The sequence below is a fragment of the Leguminivora glycinivorella genome, chromosome 6 (genome assembly GCF_023078275.1).
Source record: "Leguminivora glycinivorella isolate SPB_JAAS2020 chromosome 6, LegGlyc_1.1, whole genome shotgun sequence".
Lineage (NCBI taxonomy): Eukaryota > Metazoa > Arthropoda > Insecta > Lepidoptera > Tortricidae > Leguminivora > Leguminivora glycinivorella.
Genome location: NC_062976.1, coordinates 6,273,555 through 6,292,814, shown reverse-complemented (window position 1 = coordinate 6,292,814; position 19,260 = coordinate 6,273,555). Strand labels below are relative to the sequence as shown.

The 19,260-nt window shown below is 39.1% G+C and overlaps 1 protein-coding gene across 2 annotated transcripts in view; it reads right to left on the bottom strand.

The window, feature by feature from the left end:
- Nucleotides 1-2,883: 2,883 nt before the first annotated feature.
- LOC125226863 (SUN domain-containing ossification factor) overlaps nucleotides 2,884-19,260 on the bottom strand; it is a 94,650-nt gene continuing 78,273 nt past the window's right edge. The window contains exons 2-4 of one of the 2 annotated variants that reach the window (XM_048131006.1): nucleotides 16,581-17,777; nucleotides 5,032-7,018; nucleotides 2,884-4,325 (exon numbers count right to left, since the gene is read on the bottom strand). In XM_048131006.1, coding sequence (XP_047986963.1) covers nucleotides 3,348-4,325; nucleotides 5,032-7,018; nucleotides 16,581-16,672 — 3,057 coding nt within the window. In that variant the 5' untranslated portion in view covers nucleotides 16,673-17,777 and the 3' untranslated portion in view covers nucleotides 2,884-3,347. The remainder of the gene's footprint in view (nucleotides 4,326-5,031; nucleotides 7,019-16,580; nucleotides 17,778-19,260) is intronic. The other variant, XM_048131005.1, reaches the window with a different exon arrangement.

Genomic DNA, 19,260 nt, shown 5'->3' with positions numbered 1-19,260 from the left:
AGAAAAAATACAGTCATTTTCGGCAGGCCAACAGTGGTTCGCCGACGGCTTCTTTGGCCGAATAACAATAAGAAGAATCTCATTACTCATACTGTAACATTCATCTGTAGTTGTAGATCATTTGGCATTACGTTCTGATGTTAGTTTTCTGGGACGCGCGTATAATTTGTTGTATGGATACAAGAAGCTTACCTTATTACCTTTAACTTTTCTAAAAAAATCTAAATATCTGAGAGTTTTATACCTATTCAAAGCTATTTATTCCGAGCCCGAGATAGCATATTGACCAATTGCATGCGGAAGGCACCCCCATACGTAGAGTCGGACGAAGCCCGACGCACGCGGTTGAAGCCCGGACGCCCAAGGCGCCCCCATACGTAGAGTCGGGCGAAACCCGACGCACGCGGTCCATGGCCGGGCGCCGAAGACACCCCCATACGTAGAGTCGGGCGAAGCCCGACGCACGCTGTCCAAGGCTGGGCACTGACGGCGCCCTCATACTTAGACTCAGGCGACGCCCGACGCACGCGGTCCATGGCCGGGCGCCGAAGGCACCCCCATACGTAGAGTCAGGCGAAGCCCGACGCACGCAGTTGAAGGCCGGGCGCCCAAGGCGCCCTCATATATAGAATCGGGCGAAGCCCGACGCACGCGGTTGATTGCCGGGCGCCCAAGGCGCCCCCATACGTAGAGTCGGACGAAGCCCGACACACGCGGTTGAAGGCCGGGCGCCCAAGGCGCCCTCATATATAAAATCGGACGAAGCCCGACGCACGCGGTTGAAGGCCGGGTGCCCAAGGCGCCCTCATATATAGAGTCGGGCGAAGCAAGACGCACTCGGTTGAAGGCCGGGCGCCTAAGGCGCCCTCATGCATAGAGTCGGGCGGCACTCCGTTGAAGGTCGGGCGCCCAAGGCTCATACGTAGAGTAGGGCGAAGCCCGACGCATGCGGTTGAAGGCCGGGCGCCCAAGCCGACCCCATACATGAAGTAGGGCGAAGCCCGACGCACGTGGTTGCGGGCCCTCATAGTCGAGTGAGGCCATTTACACGGTCCAACGCCGGGCCAGGGCTGCGTCACTACTATTCTGCTGATTTTTACGTGGGAACTCATTAGTATTAGTTAAATAAAGCGTAAGTATTTGATGTTTTGCTGGCAAGTGGAGGATCTGTTTGTGTGGGGATGCAGAGAAAGAGTGTTGTTACGGTGTGTCATTCTCTCTGTCCTTCGTAGCCGAGTTATGACTATACAATAGGTATGTTGTCAGTGCTTAAAGCACAGAACAAAAGTACAAGCGTCTAAAAGCGAATGCCGTTAAATTAAGTTACCTACACGTTTCATGCTAAAATATCAAGAGCCAACAACATGACCGAAATAAAATATTATGGTTCGTTTTTGTGGTCACTAAAATGTAAGAAATAAAATAAATAATTAAAAATTAAAAAACACGACTGCGGTTTTATCGTGACCGTACCTGAATATTTTATTTCGATTGCAGTCGGGGGACAATGGACAAAAACCTGACAAGAAGGTCCATTGTCCCCCGACTGCAATCGAAATAAAATATTCAGGTACGGTCACGATATCCTCCATGAGCATTAACTTTTGCTTTAGCTATTTATGAACCTGACTAAACACTCATTTTTGTAATTTATATTAATCAAGTTGACTGACCAGCATATCTAAAGATTATTTTCATCTTTTCAGTTCGCTTAAAACCGCAGTCGTGTTTTTTAATTTTTTAATTATTTATTTTTATAGTAAGTATTTCCTATGGGAGAGTAAATTTTTATTTCGCGTTTTGGGTGTTGGTCCCATAGTAAAAGTTTCTCAGTATAACCTGGACATTTACGGGTTACAGTAAATGGTTTTCGTTAGTTTACATACTGTATATGCATCATATATTTTGACTTTATTGACAGCATGTCAAAATTCAAATTTGAATAAATCATTGTCAAGGTCATGCATTTAAGGGTTATCGCTCCAAAATGCCGTCACGATTTAACTTCCTCTCGTATGCAATGTTTAACTTCTGCCTCACGTTGCTCGGTTTGCGTTTTTATCCATTTTTTCTACCTTAAATCCTGTAATAATTTCCTGTAATCGAGGTGAATAAAAATAAAACAAACTGGATAAAGTTAATGCATTTAATGCAATTTCTTTGTTTACGAACTCCAATCATGCGACTAGCTCACTCGTTATTGTCCAAACAACACTGTTGATCCCAGTAGCTACCATATTGCAATTCGACTGTACACTCTATGCCAGCGTTTTTCCAACTGTGGGGCGCGCCTCCATGGGCATGTGCTTAAAAGGTCGAGCCAGAAAAGGGAACCCCTAATCTATGCTATTGGCTAGGCATAAGGTCCTTTATTAATCACTTCCTACTTTTTAGATTTTGGAATCTTGATACCTAAAACCATCTATTTTATGTGTACAATACCTATTACGTGCAGGTACATGAAAACAAGCATCTAGAATATTGGAAATGACACTTAAATATTGTTCAACCATGCAAGAATGAAGTTTAAGGCTTTTCTGCCATGAAAAATAGAGACAGAGAGATAAATAGACAGACATATCACTATGTCGTCTTAAAAGAGCCAATCGATGGGGAAAAATGACATTAACATTCCAAAATCTCAAAATCGACACTTTCTGAACCTCATAACTTTTACGGTCAAAATGGTAACTACTGGGAACAACTATCAACACAAGCGTACTCATATAGCAACAGGCTAACGGCCTATTTAGATGGTACGAGAACTCGCATACGAGTTGTATTACATTGCGGTATTGATGGCTGTGCAAAATTGTATGTAACCTCAACAGCCCGCAATGTAACTAAAATCGCATGCGAGTTCGCACCCCGTCTAAATCAGGCCTTAAGGTATATTAGGCTCCTAATTTTATCACATTGGCACCTTACCGAGGTCTAACAATAATTTAAAACAACGCGAGGAAATAAATTACAATAGCTGATTCGTAGCAATTAAAATACAATTAATTACGCGATTTGGTTTCAAAGTTGTGATGTTCATCCACATAGTTTTATGTGACGTCATTGATAAAACGATAATCATTTACGATAATAACAATTCCCTAGAAGCAATACACAATATTTCTCATAATATAGAAATTGCCTAATAAAATAAAATTTTTGGATAATCGTAGGCGGATACAATAAAGCCTAAACAAAATTTTCGCGTGTATAATTCATAAATAACATCGATTATTATAACTTAATTTATGTATAATTTACATATGCCGTTCCACACTATCAATTTTCCCGTGACAGTTTTTTCATCACAAATCTGAAACCGACCCGCCGCCTAAGCAATTAAAGTCTCAAAACAACTTCTTGATAATGTTCTTCAAACTTTTCTTCTTCTTCCCGCCCTCGGCCTGCCCGTTCTGGGACAGCTCCGTGGACTCCGACCACAGGCTGCCCGTCGGCGACTCCGACACCTTGCCTACGCCGTTGAACAGAGGCTCGTTCCTCAACACGGGACTGGGAGTGCTTCTAATACTCTGTCTGGACAGGGATTTTAGGAAAGCGGGCGACGATAACCGTCGCTTACTTGTCTTCTTTAGATTGTTAAATATTGACCCGTTGACCTTGTGCCGAGGTTGGACGACGTCGTTGAATTTGACCGGCTCTGAGACGGGAGCAGTGAATTCCTCCTCGTCTAAAGGTATCGGGTTCTCTTGAAGCATGCCCATGCTATCTTGTCTGCAGTACTGGGCTTTGGATTCTTCTAAAGCTCTGTGTACTATCGAGGTTTTCCGTCTTCTGTTTTTTCTGGCGACTTGCCATTCGCCGGCTTCATCATCATTTGCTTCCTCCACAGCTTGTCTCGTTATTTGTAACGCCTCTTCGCTCGGGCGTCTTTTCTTTGCGGATGGGGTCTGGTGCCCGCTGACTCCTTCGACCGACTTTCTTCTTAGCTTATCTTTTTTCTTATTAACCTTTCTAGGAACGTGTACGACGACAGGTTCGGGTCGTGTTTTGTTGAAATAGTATAATGCGGCCGCGATAAGGATTGCTTGGTAGATGAAAAATTTGAAGACGGTCATGGTACCGAACCAGCTTTCCCTTTCTTCCATAAGGATTTTCATGGCGATGGTGATTTGCGCTAGTTGGTCTTGGAGGTAGGTCATCTGTTCTAGGTACTTCTGTTCGATCTCGTTGCTCTTCCGGCGCTCCTCTGACATCTGGAGCATGGTCTTCTCGAAGGACCGCTGCATTTCCTCGACTTGTTTCTTGTATCGCCTGCTCAGCTCTTCGAGGTACTGGCCGGAAAGCGACATGTTGCGCTCCAATGTCTGGAATTGAGAAAAGACATTTACACCACGGGAATTAAAAGTTAACTATTAAAATGGAAATGTATCTTTAATCGTAAATAAAACATTGGCATTAGTGGTGGAATCAGAGCATTATAATACGTAGGTACTGGCATGATAGAAATTAAAAATTGCCATAATGTCGCATGGGTATATGAATAAACAGTCATCATCAAAAACACGTGTAGTATCGTAGATATCTTATCATTAAAGTCATACGAGCGTAATAATGGAATGTCATATTAATGTTCAAATAAATCTCTTCATTGTTGTTACAGATTCGAGATAAGATTATTTTCCCTGGTTTTACAAAAATGGATTAGAATTCATCATTTTTACTAATCAGAAAACCATTTAAACATCAAGATCATAACCTCATCAAAAAGATCAAAGCTTTGTTACGCTCGGTCCCCGGTTGATGCTGTACGTTGCAAATGATGTAATCTCGAAAACGGCAACGTTTCTATAAAACGCGACGTTACATTCGAACATAGATCAATGTTTTACGAACGTTCAGTGAGCTATTTTACCGCAGTGACATTGACAATTCTGTGTCTATTTCTGGGTTGAAGTAACATTGTTTCAATATGTTCTTGTTGAATAGGCAATGAACGGCGAAGTTTCAGTGTCAGGCGACAATTATCACTGTTGCGAAATAGGCCACAGGTAAAATAAAGACAAAACCCACCTTGACTCTATTAGATAGCCTCAGGAACACAGATTCCTTCTGTATGGTGCCCTGCGGCTGGTTCTGCGAGGCGGGGCCCGGCGTGGGGTCCACCGCAATCTGGTCGAAGTCCGACAGCGCGTCATCCATCCCCTCGCCCCCCTCCTCGGCCGGAATTATCACCTCTTTAGGTTTTTCGGTAGTCACTTCGATTTTGTTTTTACCTTCTTTGGAATAATCTTTTTCTTCGACTTTGATTTCAATATATTCTACTTGTTTTTCTTCGGGTTTCTCTTGAACGATTTTCTCATCCGTGACTACCGGCTCGTTTACACTTTCTTCTTGTTTTGGTATTTCGACTGGCACTGGTTTCTCGACTGCTTCTTCGACTACGATAGGTTTTTCTTCAGATTCGACTGTTTTGTTTGCTTCGTCCGACGAAGCGTTGTTGAGCGATACTAGTTTTACGTCCTGTTCGGAATTCGTTTCGCTGCTAACGTTCTGCGGCGATTCATCAACGGTCAAATTAGAGGTAACATTCAATTCGGATTCGAAGCTAGTATTTAAAACTACTTTTTTCTCTTTAATAGCTAAAATATTACACAACGCGGCTAAATACTTAGGAGGAAACAATGCGTTCATATATGCCACGCGCTCTTCGGCAAACTCGATAGTCTTTGTACTTTTAAAGTCCAAGCCGAAAGGCTGGCATATCCCGGTGCACTTTAGAGTCTCGCGGAGGAACACTTGACGCACTAAATTAGTCAGTTTATCAGAACTACAACTAACCAGTTCGTACACTTCATTGTAGAGCGACTCACTACAGTTATCACACACTATTATATGGCTGGGGGAGCAACACCTTTTGTACATTTTGTCCGTTGACGTGTCGTTGTGTTCGCTTGAAACGTTTTTAGGAACTTCTGTTTTGACTAACGCTTGTGCGGCTTTCTTCATTATGGACATGACCGCGTCTCTCGCGGAACCAAATAGGTTTTTTGACGGTTCGGTTTCTGCTACTGGAACAGCGGGAACGTCAATAGTTTCATCATCATCATCGTCATCATCGATGTGAGCGGCATGCTGAGAGCTTTCTTTCTCTAAAACCTCAAACTCCGAGGTCCCATATACTTTGAAAAGCGAAATGGGACAGTAATGTTCAGAGCCGTGGTGCGACAGCAGTTCGACTTTGATAAACTTTCCGAACAGATGCGGATATAAATCGAAACTTTGAACGTCTCTCAAGTCTTTGGCCGTGAATTGTCCAACACTGGCCCACTCCCGCGTTGGAAAACGATCACTGAAGTATACAGCGAAGTCTTTAGGGGTAGACGAGAATAGCTCGAAGTTGGCTATTTCTATTTTTTGCGCTTGAACAGCTTCGCAGAGCTCCACTACAAACCAGATACGGCTATTGCAAGTGTTGAGCATGTATTCGTCCCGGTTGGGGGACAGGATTGAGCTGGCAGAGCCAGCCTCGGGGTTGCAGGCCACGACCTTGGCCGCGCACGACGGCGATGCGTAGTTTTTCGACCGCAGTTTTGTGCTCTTACTGCTAAAGTTAGTACTGCTATGACTAGGTTGACTCGAGTGGTTCAGGACAGTGTCTTTCTTTTCCGCCTCTGCGAGCTGTTTCTGCGCCCATTCCGAGAACGAGGGTATGTCCTCTTGGGGGATTTCTGGCTTGACTGGAATGTTTGGTTTTTCCTCATTGTCTTCCTTTTGAGATTCTGCGGGTTCCTCGGGACGTGGTGTGGTGTGAAATGCATCTTCTGATTGCCGCAATTCGTGCATAGGTTTCGCTTTGACGACGAGGTGTGATTCTGGGGCATCTTTCTCCACTTCTTTCTCTTCTAAGACCTCGCTGCCGTCGACGATGGTGAAGGTCTTGGTTTCGTTGTGCTGCTCGGAGTCGTTCCCGAACAATAGCTCCTCGGGATTTTTCAAGTCTAGTTTAGCGTTGTCCGCTAGCGCGATGAGAATTGGAGGTTTTCCAGTGTCAGGTAATCTGAAACAAAATTAACAAACATCAATAACATATACTAAAGAAGAAAAAAACGTATTCGTCATAAGCATAATTAATTAATACGGGAAAAAATATTATAAAAACGCTGACGGATATAGGTATTATTTTAATAACAAGTATCGTATATAATTACGAAAAGAATTAAACCCCGGGGTAACCCTGTATCAATAAACATTGCAAGTGGATGTATTTATATGATCCAATGCAAGTAAAAAATAGGATACATACATACTTAAAAGTTTATAAAATCAAAAACGCCTTCTTTTAATACGGAAACATTCTAGTATTGATTGCTGGAAACGATTTCTAAGGATAATACAATTATGTCCCTTCGAAGGGTACTTATAAATTTTAATTGGTTTCATGCGGGCCACATGCTGTATCGAAATAATGTACGGAAATCAGTTATAAATCTAGTACTTGGTTTCCTATAAGTTTCCATCCGTGACCGGTCACTACAACAGAGGTATCAAAGAAAACGTTCACACAATTCGTCACGGCCTATTGTACTAGTATATGAAAATATCGACGCAGGAGTTAAGTAGCGAATTAAGAGCACACGAGCATAAAGAAATGTACCTACTGTATACTGTTAGACTTATATTGATCGGTATATAGACCGTGATTTTACCTTTTTGATTTTCTATATCCCGGTCAATATAAGTATCCCGGTAAATAGCCGTGAATCCGTGAATTACTGTTTTTTATGAAGCACATAAAGAATTATAGTACCTACATCAATACCTACATTTTAACAATATTATCGTTATACAACAACTGTTATGGCATATTCCTGCATTTGTATCTCAAAATACTGTGAAGACAAGAGAAAACAGTAAATTCTCCAGTCCATCCTAGTGGGGACGTTTATCGACAAAAAGAGGCCAAACCTTTTTTTTCTTGACCAAAGCATGAAACTTGGCACAGTTGTTCCTTATATCAAAATAAGCCGATTAAGATCGGGAGCCTTCGGGAGCCTCCCCCCTGGGGCTCGGGAGGGGGGGTCAAAGTACCGCTTCACCCGGCTTGCTTTGAAAAATTCTAACATACCCCGTTTAGTTCATAGGTCATGTTTGGTATCGTTTTCGAGTAAATCAATAACGTAGAATTCATTTTTGGTACTAAAATTATAATTTAATGGTAAATAAAATAAAAAAAATGAAAAGTTTGAAATTTTCATCTATCATTTACAAATTCAAGTCATCATAAATGTCAAACTGTTTGCTTTTTCTACAAACAAAAAATATGATATGAAAGCCTATTTAATATAGATTATGAATAATATAACTTTTACCCACCTTTACTAACGTTAAGTTTTATAAAAAAAAAACCTTTAAGCCGCGCGGCGTCGGGACGCCGCGAGCGTAATTTTAAAATGCCTTTATTTTAAAAAACTCTATTAGAACCCGTTTAGCTATTAGGTCATGTTTAGTATCGTTTTCGAGTAAATAAATAACGTAGAATTTAGTTTTGGTACTAAAACGACCATTTAAAGTTAAATGAAATTTAAAAAAAAAAAAAAATCTGTGAGTTGCAAATTCAAGTCACCATAAATGTCAAACGGTTTGCTTTTTCTATAAATATAATAATATGATATTAAAGCCTATTCACAAAGGATAGTACGCGTTCACCTACGCGAGCACAGTCTATGTGCGGGGAACGCGCCTCTTTCATATATTTGATCGCCAGTGTCAGAGGTGTGTTAATGCATAAATAGAAAAAGATTCATTATTATTGACTCCGGTGTCGACAACGGCAACACTCGGGTCGGACCACACGCTCTAAAGACCGACTGTACCTGTTATTTATTCATTGTAGTGAATCCTGTAAGAAATTTATATAATAGTATTTTATACAATCGTGATATAATACAAAACTTTTGAGTCGAGTACCATGTGTAGTACGGTACGAGAGTGAAAAGCTTAATTATATCCCTATTGTATACAATACTTTTTCTACGAGTCATCATCTTCATCATCAGTGGACGGAAATATCACCATTCATGCAAGTTAAAATTAATGTCAATAGAGTCGTTCACCGTTGTATCAACATCGAATTACCTAGCAACCAATTGTTTGTTATAACCGTCTCTGATTGGCCGATAACGCGACAGATAAAAAAAATGTGTTTCAGATGCAGGAAAATTTGCCAGATATCGCAAATTAGTATAGAAATTGTATGAAGTTCTATTTTTTTAATTATTATAGTTAACTAAAGTCAATTATAATGAGCTTATTATAATTGAGTCGGAACTGCCATAGAGTATCCAACACTGAAAAGTTAGCACTTATTGTTTAGTCTGTGGTGTCCTAATTGACAGATTACTCATACTCATACTCATACTATACATTCCGTTCACAGAGACATAGCTGGGTACATATGGAACTGCATAAAGAAGGCTCTACCCTCTTTATGCAGTTGCATCGGTGTTTGCAACCTGATTTACATTTACATCTTGTAACTTCTAAGCATATACTGGCCACTTCAGTGTTGCCTGACTGGGATGGAAGGAAGAAGGAGACGAATGGGTACCACACTACCCATTCGTCTCCTTCTTCCTTCCATCCCCAAGAAGACGGACTTGGCAAATTTTGGTGTGGCACCAGCGCCTGACTTCAAACAAGAACGCCCTGAGTCCCATTTCTCAAAACTGAAAGTTACAAGTTACAAGCGTCTCTTTGCAACTTGTCATATTAGACATTGACAACTAGTTGAAAATTGTAACTTGTAGCTTCGAGAAATGGGCCCCTGGTACACTGTGCGCAGTATATGCTGATGCAAGGCAGCCTCTGAAGGAGGTATGTTCTCCAATTGTCGATCTTTTATGGTACCTAAAGAGGTAGGTACTTCGACCACTCATTCACCGTTACGCAACGACTTGGTCTGAAACAATATGTGCATTATCATTTTAGAGTCTACAACTATCAAATTACAACTTTTTGGTGGATCACGTAACCTTCAGTATTACCCACTTTACGTTACGTATCATACAAAATTATTACAAACTTTAGTAGAATCTGATTTGCCTCTGATATTGCTCAATCTTGTAATAGTTTGACACCTTGGGTGGCCTGGCTAAGCTTCAAAGCCAAAAGAAAACGTTTCTAGATTAGACATAGTATGGGATAGGTACGATAAACGCAGCTTGAAACGATCAACAAGGGAGACACATGGCCACCCAAGGCTTCAAACTATTACGAGATGGAGCAATATCATAGATAGGCTAATCAGATTCTACTAAAGTTTGTAATTATTTTGTATGATAGGTAAGTTTGTAATAGTGAAGGTGATCCACCAAAATGTTGTAATTTGATAGTTGCAGAATCTGTTTAAATAAAATGACAATGCACATATTGTTTCAGATCAGGGTCCTTACGCAACAGTGAATGAGTGCCGGAAGAACCTCTTTACTAGAAAAGATCGACACTTAGAGAACATACCTCCTTCCGAGGCTGCCTTACTTCATCATATACTGCCATTTGTCTAAGACTGGGGCTAAAGACATGCCAACCACACCCTTGCTGCCGACGCATTAGGACACCACGGACTCCACTGCCAGTCTAGTGCTGGCCGAATTTTGTGACACGCTGCACTTAACGATTTAATCCGCAAGGCTCTCGGCACAGCGAACATACCGACAACCCTCGAACCTGTCGGCTTGTCAGCAGCAGACGGAAAGCGGCCTGCTAGTTGCTCGCTTTTGCCTTGGTTTCTGGGACGACCCTTGGCGTGGGGCGTGACCTGTGTGGATACTTTGGCTCCGTCCAACGTCTAACGTTCGGCCCAGAAACCAGGGACTGCTGCTGCAAAACGCCCAGTTTAAACGCGCAAATATGCATTTTTTTAAAACAACTACATATTTGCGGCAATTGCATTTGAAACATTTGGACCATGGTCATCAGACACCAAGCAGTTCGTGAAGGAAGTTTCCACCAAACTTGTCTGGGTGTTTGGTGACATACGCATAGGCTTTTACATCATATTTTTTATTTAAAGAAAAAGCAAACAGTTGACATTTTTGTTGACTTGAATTTGCAAATCATAGATGAATATTTTTTTTTTTATTTATTTACCATTAAATTGTAATTGTAATTGTAGTACCAAAAATAAATTCTTTGTTATTAATTTACTCGAAAACTATATCAAACATGACCTAATAGCTAAACCGGGTCTAATAGAGTTTTTAAAATAGAGGTATTTTAAAATTACGCTCGCGGCGTCCCGACGCCGCGCGTCTTAAAGTAATTTTTTTGTGGAACTTAACGTTTGTGAAGGTGGATAAAAGTTATATTTTTTATAATCTATATTAAATAGGCTTTCATATCATATTTTTTATTTATAGAAAAAGCAAACAGTTTGTCATTTATGATGACTTGAATTTGTAAATCATGGATGAAAATTTCAAATTTTTTAATTTTTTTTAATTTTACTTACCATTAAATTATAATTTTAGTACCAAAAATGAATTCTACGTTATTGATTTACTCGAAACCGATATCAAACATGACCTAATAGCTAAACGGGGTCTAATAGAGTTTCTAAAATAAAGGCATTTTAAAATTACGCTCGCGGCGTCTCGACGCTGCGCGTCTTAAAGTAATTTTTTTGTGGAACTTAACGTTAGTAAAGGTGGATAAAAGTTATATTTTTTATAATCTATATTAAATAGGCTATCATGTCATATTTTTTATTTATAGAAAAAGCAAACAGTTTGTCATTTATGATGACCTGAATTTGTAAATCATGGATGAAAATTTCAAATTTTTTATTTTATTTTATTTTATTTACCATTAAATTATAATTTTAGTACTAAAAACGAATTCTACGTTATTGATTTACTCGAAAACGATACCAAACATGACCTATTAACTAAACGGGGTAAGTTAGAATTTTTCAAACCAAGCCGGGTGAAGCGGTACTTTGACCCCCCCCTCCCGGGCCCCAGGGGGGAGGCTCCCGAAGGCTCCCGATCTTAATCGGCTTATTTTGATATAAGGAATAACTGTGCCAAGTTTCATGCTTTGGTCAAAAAATTTAAGGTTGTGCAATAAACTCCCCAGCTATCCTATTTGTAACATACAATATAGAACTGAAAGTTGCAATTTCTAAACGAACATCTCGCGACACTTGCACTTTCCATACAAAAGTGTTGAATATGCAGTTACTTAGTCTAGACACACCTGAGTGACAAAACAATGTATATTATTGTGACAGATACAGCGGAGAGCCTAAGTAGCCACTTTAGCCAGTCTACCTAAGTTGTAGACTTCTGCTTACCGCCCACAGAGTGATTGCTAAGGAAAATGGAATCTAGATTTATTTCTAATTGGGTTGCATTTTTGAACATTGAACGAATGGGTTGAATTTTTTTTAACAAAATCAATGCTATGAACTTTATTTGTTTCGTTGAAAGATGCAATTTCTTCTTCTGCCTGAAACAAGAAACTATCCTAGCCCTGAGCATTTGTATAAATAATCCCTAATAAAATTCTTAGTTTTTAAGAATTGCCACTGTACAATTATGTTTTTCTGAATAATTTGTTTGTATTTGTAATTACATTGAAACAAAGTATACGTATTGGTGCGTTGTTGTTCAGTCGACGGCATGAGGCTAAAAACTTGAAAACATACATAAAGGAATGTCATTATGAACGTCAAATTTCATTTATCAACTTGCTCTGAATTACTCACATTCATTCCTATATTTCAAGAATAACAACACTTAATTAAACTGTAGGTACGTCAATGCACTGCAAACTGACAAATTCTTAAATAGATTCTCATGATTCCCGAATTTATTAGCAACAACGCAACTGAACATCTTCAATTGTCATGCAACCATTCCAACAATCATGAAGCAATCTATTAAATAACACGCAAGGAAGGCAATGGAATCAATTGAGACAATCACGTCCATATTCATGTTGTGGGCGGTTTATTTAGATCCTGTGGGACTCAATGTCCGGGCTATTGTGATTTGACTTGAGTTCAGCTGTGTCTGTGACCAAAGAGGATCGAGTATTATAGAGAGTTACTGTCAAAGTTAAATGTGTAATCACAGTAGATAGACAGCCATCTCTCGACACATGCTTAAAACTTTTGAACCTTTGAAAAGCATTGACAATTTGGCCCATATTCTTAGCTTGATATGTGTTAAAATGTCAAATATTAATATGAGCGCCAAAGCGCCATCTAGCAGAGCGTTCCCCAAAGGTGTATCACCGTACCTTTTTATGTATGGTTTTGAGGTACGTTTTTTTTCTTAGACTTTATCTGTCTATACGGAGTTACATATGTCTTTGCTGTGACACAATCGAGTTTATTTCCGACGTACATTATACTCCCGCATGGAATGACGGTCCCTGTCAGTTCCAGTTCCTCGCAAATTACAAAAGTCTTTAGGTGGGGCTTAATTTGAAAGAACTTTTTTTTTATAGGTAATTGACGTGACCATAAGTCACGCTTCCATACTCTCGGTTTACATAATTATGTTACATGGACGTGGCACGATTATGTAGTAATTAGTTTATCAGCTTTAAAAATGTGCAGTATTTGCATGTTCAACCAATGCGTTCGAGCGATTAAAATTAATTTCCTTGGTAAGTATTTGAGTCATATTCATTGACTAACTTAGTCACTATGGACATAATGAAAGTGAATCGTCTATTAAATAATTGAAGTCAAATTCAAAATCATCAGAAAATCAGGATATTTCATTACTTTTTTCTAAATTACACACTTATAATAGGTAATTGTCGTAACTCGTAATCGTAACCTACAAATGTCCAAAGTCCAAAAGTGTGAGCCTTTTTCTATTTACCTACTTTTTTTCGGAGCTCTTAGCATAATTTATGTCTATTACTGTTTATTTCCGCAACATCTCACTCTACTGTTTGACTGCTCCCGACTGCGGCCACACCATAAGTCAGGATTATGATAAAGTTATCGTTGGTAACGGTGTAGTTCGCAGCCGAGGTGAACGACCACGGGAAGTCATGACCGCACATTCCTCGCGGATTGCACCTCCACGACTAGGGACTGCACTGCACGCATGAATGCAATAGTTATAGCCTGGCATGGCAATCTTGTCCGTAGTAAAGGCGACAATATAAATAATGTACAAGTTGGATGTGTCAGTATAGGTACATGAAGCATATTTAAAATAGATAATTCTTACATAACAAATTTTCTAAACACTCGTCACAGGGGAGACTAAAGCTTACAGACTTTGTTGGTGAGACCATCTGAAGATCTAATCAGCACTTCGGGTGCCCCAGCTACCATGCAGTCGCTGCAAAATAGTGGAGGGGAATCTGTCCGAACTCTTAGTCAACATTGTTGAGAAATAGAGGACCGAAAAAAGTAGTCATGCCTTGTGTTGGAAGTTGGAAGTCTCATTTTAGATCACTAAACCAGCGGATTAAGTGTCAAAAATGCAAGCTGTAGACATCGATCTTGTCCAAACACTTAAACTCCGTTTACTCAACAGAACATTGTTACAATGTTGACAAAGTTGTTGTTGACATGTGTTGTGTATGCTTATGTTATGTATTGCTGCGGCAACATTTGTTTACAAGCCGTGTAAACCCAGACGAGCCTCTGTGCTCTGGCTGAATGGTAAACATGTAAATATGTAAACACTACCATGCAACCTGCCATACCTAATACGCAAAAAGTTTAAAAACCTATTACGGATTTGTTTAAATTTTAATGCAAAAGCTACAACTAGTGATATTATGGCTGCTCGCGAGTGTGCATTGGCCTTAAGGGGATGACGAAAATTATGCAAGCCTAAACGCAATAATTGCGCAATTTTAAATTAGCCTAGTAATTGCTCATGTCCCAAACCTAATCCACCGTATCGTTATAATTGTGCTAAATATCTATTTTTATCACGCAAGCTCGCGTTATGAGGATATTTCAAGCGATATAATTGCCAGTCAATTTCTAATCGCTCAAACGGTACTTATGCGCGATTTTAACAGACAAATAATATAAAAAGCTAAGTTACGACTTGATACAAGGGCATAATGTATAAAATTAGAATTATTTTTTGTTTGATTGCACGCAATGAATTAACTGGGAATGTTAATAATTTAATTCGTTATTTTCATTGTACTGCAGTCATTCATCTTCCTTCTTCAAATTGACAAACATACTTATAATATAGTCAAGGTGTTATAATATATATATATATATATATATATATATAATATAAATTCGTCACCTCACAGTGGTTGCAACTCTGCATGAGTTGAATTTAAACAATAATACGTTCCAGACCCTTTAGCACAACTTGCCTTGTCGCGCGCGAGTCCATACATCAAGCGCGACTTCAAGTATGGACTCGCGCACGACAAGGCAAGTTGTGCTAGAAGGGCATGTTCCTACTTTGAGGATTGCATGTACCGCCCTGTCTAACCGAAGTGACAACCGTTGACGCCACGTGGCGTCACAAAGTTAAAAACGGTCTGGCCCTGTCGGGTGCGCCAAAGTTCATATAAAATTGTTATATAGATTATTGGTAGTCCGAAAATGTTTCTCATACAATTTTACATTATAACGATCATTATTTATAACAATTTTATGTTAATAACTATCGTAACTTCGAATGACTTATGTTCATAATGTCATTCATCATAAATACGTTTTATACTAATGTTTATGTTTATATACTTATTGATCATAACGATTGCGAGTAATATAATTTATCGTTATATTACTGTTAACAGAACAGACATCACATGTGACAGTCCAGTTAGGTGCGACGACAAGCGTAGCGAGGAGGAGCGTGTTAGGTTGACCGTGAGCGAACCAGAAACGAATTTTTAATGTAAATTGTATATGTCACTGTAAAAGCTTCAAGCGCGCTTCTATAAATGGCACAAGTTTTTCATAGAACTTCCCCAAAACTTTTTAAATAATTTTATGATGAATGATTTTCTTAAACACAAAATTATGAATAACATAACATACAACATAACATACAATCACGCCTGTATCCCATAAAGGGGTAGGCAGAGCACATGAACTACTCAAGTTTCAGTGCCACTCTTGGCAAAATGGGGTTGAAAAAAAAAAACGAAAATTGTGACATTGCAGTGACAGGTTGCCAGCCTCTCGCCTACGCCACAATTTAACCCGTATCCCACAGTCGACTTCTACGACACCCACGGGAAGAAAGGGGGTGGTGAAATTCTTAACCCGTCACCACACGGGCGCAAAATTATGAATGTTATTAAATATTTGTATAGAATTTATGATTAAAATTTTTCGACTAAATGATTATTATGAACAGTGAGAGTAGTACTATTGATAATAATGAAACAAAATTATGATAAGTAAAATTATGAGAAATGATCATTCGGAGCATAAATCGGTATAAACAATAATTTTATAACAAATAATTTTATATGATCCAATATGGACCCAGCTCTGTCACCACACCAGAATATGGACAGTGAGACCCAGGTCACCAGAGGTAGGCGAGCAGCATTCCCCATAACAGTACTTAAGTTTAAAATGTCTTGCCTGAACAACTTACGTGTAGAATATCTTGGTGAGCCCCTGGTGGCCGCCGTAGGAGAGCAGCTGGCACACCAGCAGGCCCGCCAGCAGCGCCCGCGGCGGCGACATCGCCACGCCGCCGCCGCATTGGCGCCACCGTGCACCTATCACACGCAACCGACTGACAATCCTCAATGTCCTGTGGCTTTGCGAAGCGCTGTACTACAACTAATCAGATCAAGTGTCCTGGGTTTGGCGGTTGAATCGAAGAAGCGGGAAGGCTCAATGGTTTTGTCGCCACCGTGCACCTATCACACACAACTGACTGACAATCTTCAATGTTTTGTGGCAATGTGTGGGTGTTTGTGGCGGTTGCAATCGAAGCAGGAACGTTCAATGGTTTTCGTAGTGGTTTCGTTGGACCACTTTATTTTTTTCTCGATGTACTTGTAATGTAAACGTTGACGCCACCATGCATTTATCACACACTACTGACTGCGACTCCTCAATTTTCTGCGGTCTTGGGAAGCTCTGTAGTTAGATAGTTTTATTTTTTTCTCGATATATAGTCGTAATCGTAAGCGTGCTTGTATGGACTGGACTGCATGTATCAGTCAACAAAACTCGTATTTGCTAGGATTTGCGGTGGGATCTTAATTGTGCCACAATCACAATGATGTTATGATATGGCAGGACCTCTTTATCTCCGCCGCAAAACAAGTGACTATCTCTATGTTTTGTCTAGGTACTCAATAGTTCTGAACATGCCGTTGCAACACTTTGAATCGTCTTCAATATTTAAGGTAGTCTGTAGTCTTGTCGTTCTTGTAGGGAACTTAATAAAATAAGTACTTATAATTGCTCTGTGCCAGAGTACATTGATCTTCAAATAAACGCCACAAAAAGGGTCAGCGACAATTTCAGGGTCACCGCTTCGCACTTTGACGTCAGTTTCGTAAATAATTTTCGTGCGTGCGTTTCCCGCAAACTTTTTCTTTTCTAGAATAGATTTCTGTCAGCTTTCATGAATTGGTTACATTTGTTTTAATAAATTGTTCACAAGAACTTGATTTCAATACATTTGTATTGAATTCACTCCTCTATATTCACTTTTGTCATAAGTTCGACGTATTGTTAAATAATATGTATTGTAATTCACGTTTATTTCTCAGTTGCATGAAGTTTTCAAAACACAGTTTTGTGATTTTAATGTCTTTCACGTTGTAGCGTTACACTGTGGAAACAATAGCATGATTCCCGAACGTGTTTCGGAACAATAAGGTGGTTGTTTATAACATTCACTCATTCATTCGCTCTTTTAAGGGGCACACCTGCGCCAATGACCTTCGATTTGAATCCATTGATATTATGGTAGTATCTAAAGCCTATCATATTAACAGCATCGTCTTAAAGAAAATAGTATCTCATAATGTTTATGTGATATTTGGTATCAAAGTTGACCAATTTTAGGCCCAAAAACTGGTTTTTTGGTTATAACTTTTGTTTTAATTACTTTAAAATTAGAATCTCTCTTGAAGTTTTACGAAAGTTAAAGGTAAATCCTAATATGTCAATTTCATGTACGTAAGACCCTTCACTAAAATCAAATTTCGAAAAAATAATTTAAAAAAAAGCTTTTTTTTTCAAATATGGATCTTACGAATAGAGATAAAAAATTGGAAAGAACCTAAGGCCGGTTGTCTTATAATTCTGTCTGTAGTAGAAATTTAAAGAGTTTCAATACAACCCGACACATGTCAAAGGTTTCATCGATTGAAAACCGTGTGGAGCGTGGAGCCCCTTAACTGAACAATGTGTCCGGTGTGGCGTGTATGACGCGGTCCTGATTTTACAAACGCGACAATCTCTCACACTTGTTCGAAAAGAAATAAGAATGATTTACGGATAAACTTAAGCGATAAGAGTAAGGCGTCACGTTGCAACCAGCTGCAACATTGTATGGCTACTGTATTGTGTGATGGTTACTGTATGGCATTAGTTTATAATGTTTATCCAATCTAGGGGTAACAGCAGTTAGGTATGGACGTAAACAAAATAGAAGACAAAACCTCCTCGGATGGAATAAGAGCTTCTTTGATATTATTGAAAAAAAAAAACGGAACTTAAATTTTTTTTAAAAGAGGAAAAGATTCCGGTCTCTATAGGCATAGGTACCAATCATTATCGTCTAGTAGATAAATTTTGATTGAATCAAATGAATAATCTCAATATCATGGCAAGATTTTCACGCTGTATTCAATTGTTTGATTGGTCTTTGAACCCGAATTTGTCCGAAAACTTCTACCATTTTTTCACTGTCTTGGCTTGAGATAGACTTGATAAACAAAAAAATATACTTTATATGAAAAGTTTTTACTTTGTTGCGTAATTAATGGAATGATTATATTGAACTGTTGTAGCGATTATCTCTGTTTCCCAAGCTAGTATCTATGAACAATAAAATAACCTGTTGGAAGTTAATATCTCCTTTATCTCATATTTAACGGATTTTAGAATTATTATTTTTGATTTAGTATCTTTAGGTAGCTCTGACATTTTTATTTAAGATTTATTTCTGATGTCCGATCCGATTAGGCTTTATGAAGCTGATGTTTTGCTATAAAATTGTCCAAAGTAAAATATATTAGCTCCAACGTTAAATTAATTTTTAATAACTTTTCGATTATGTAAATCGCGAAAGTCAAATAATTATATAC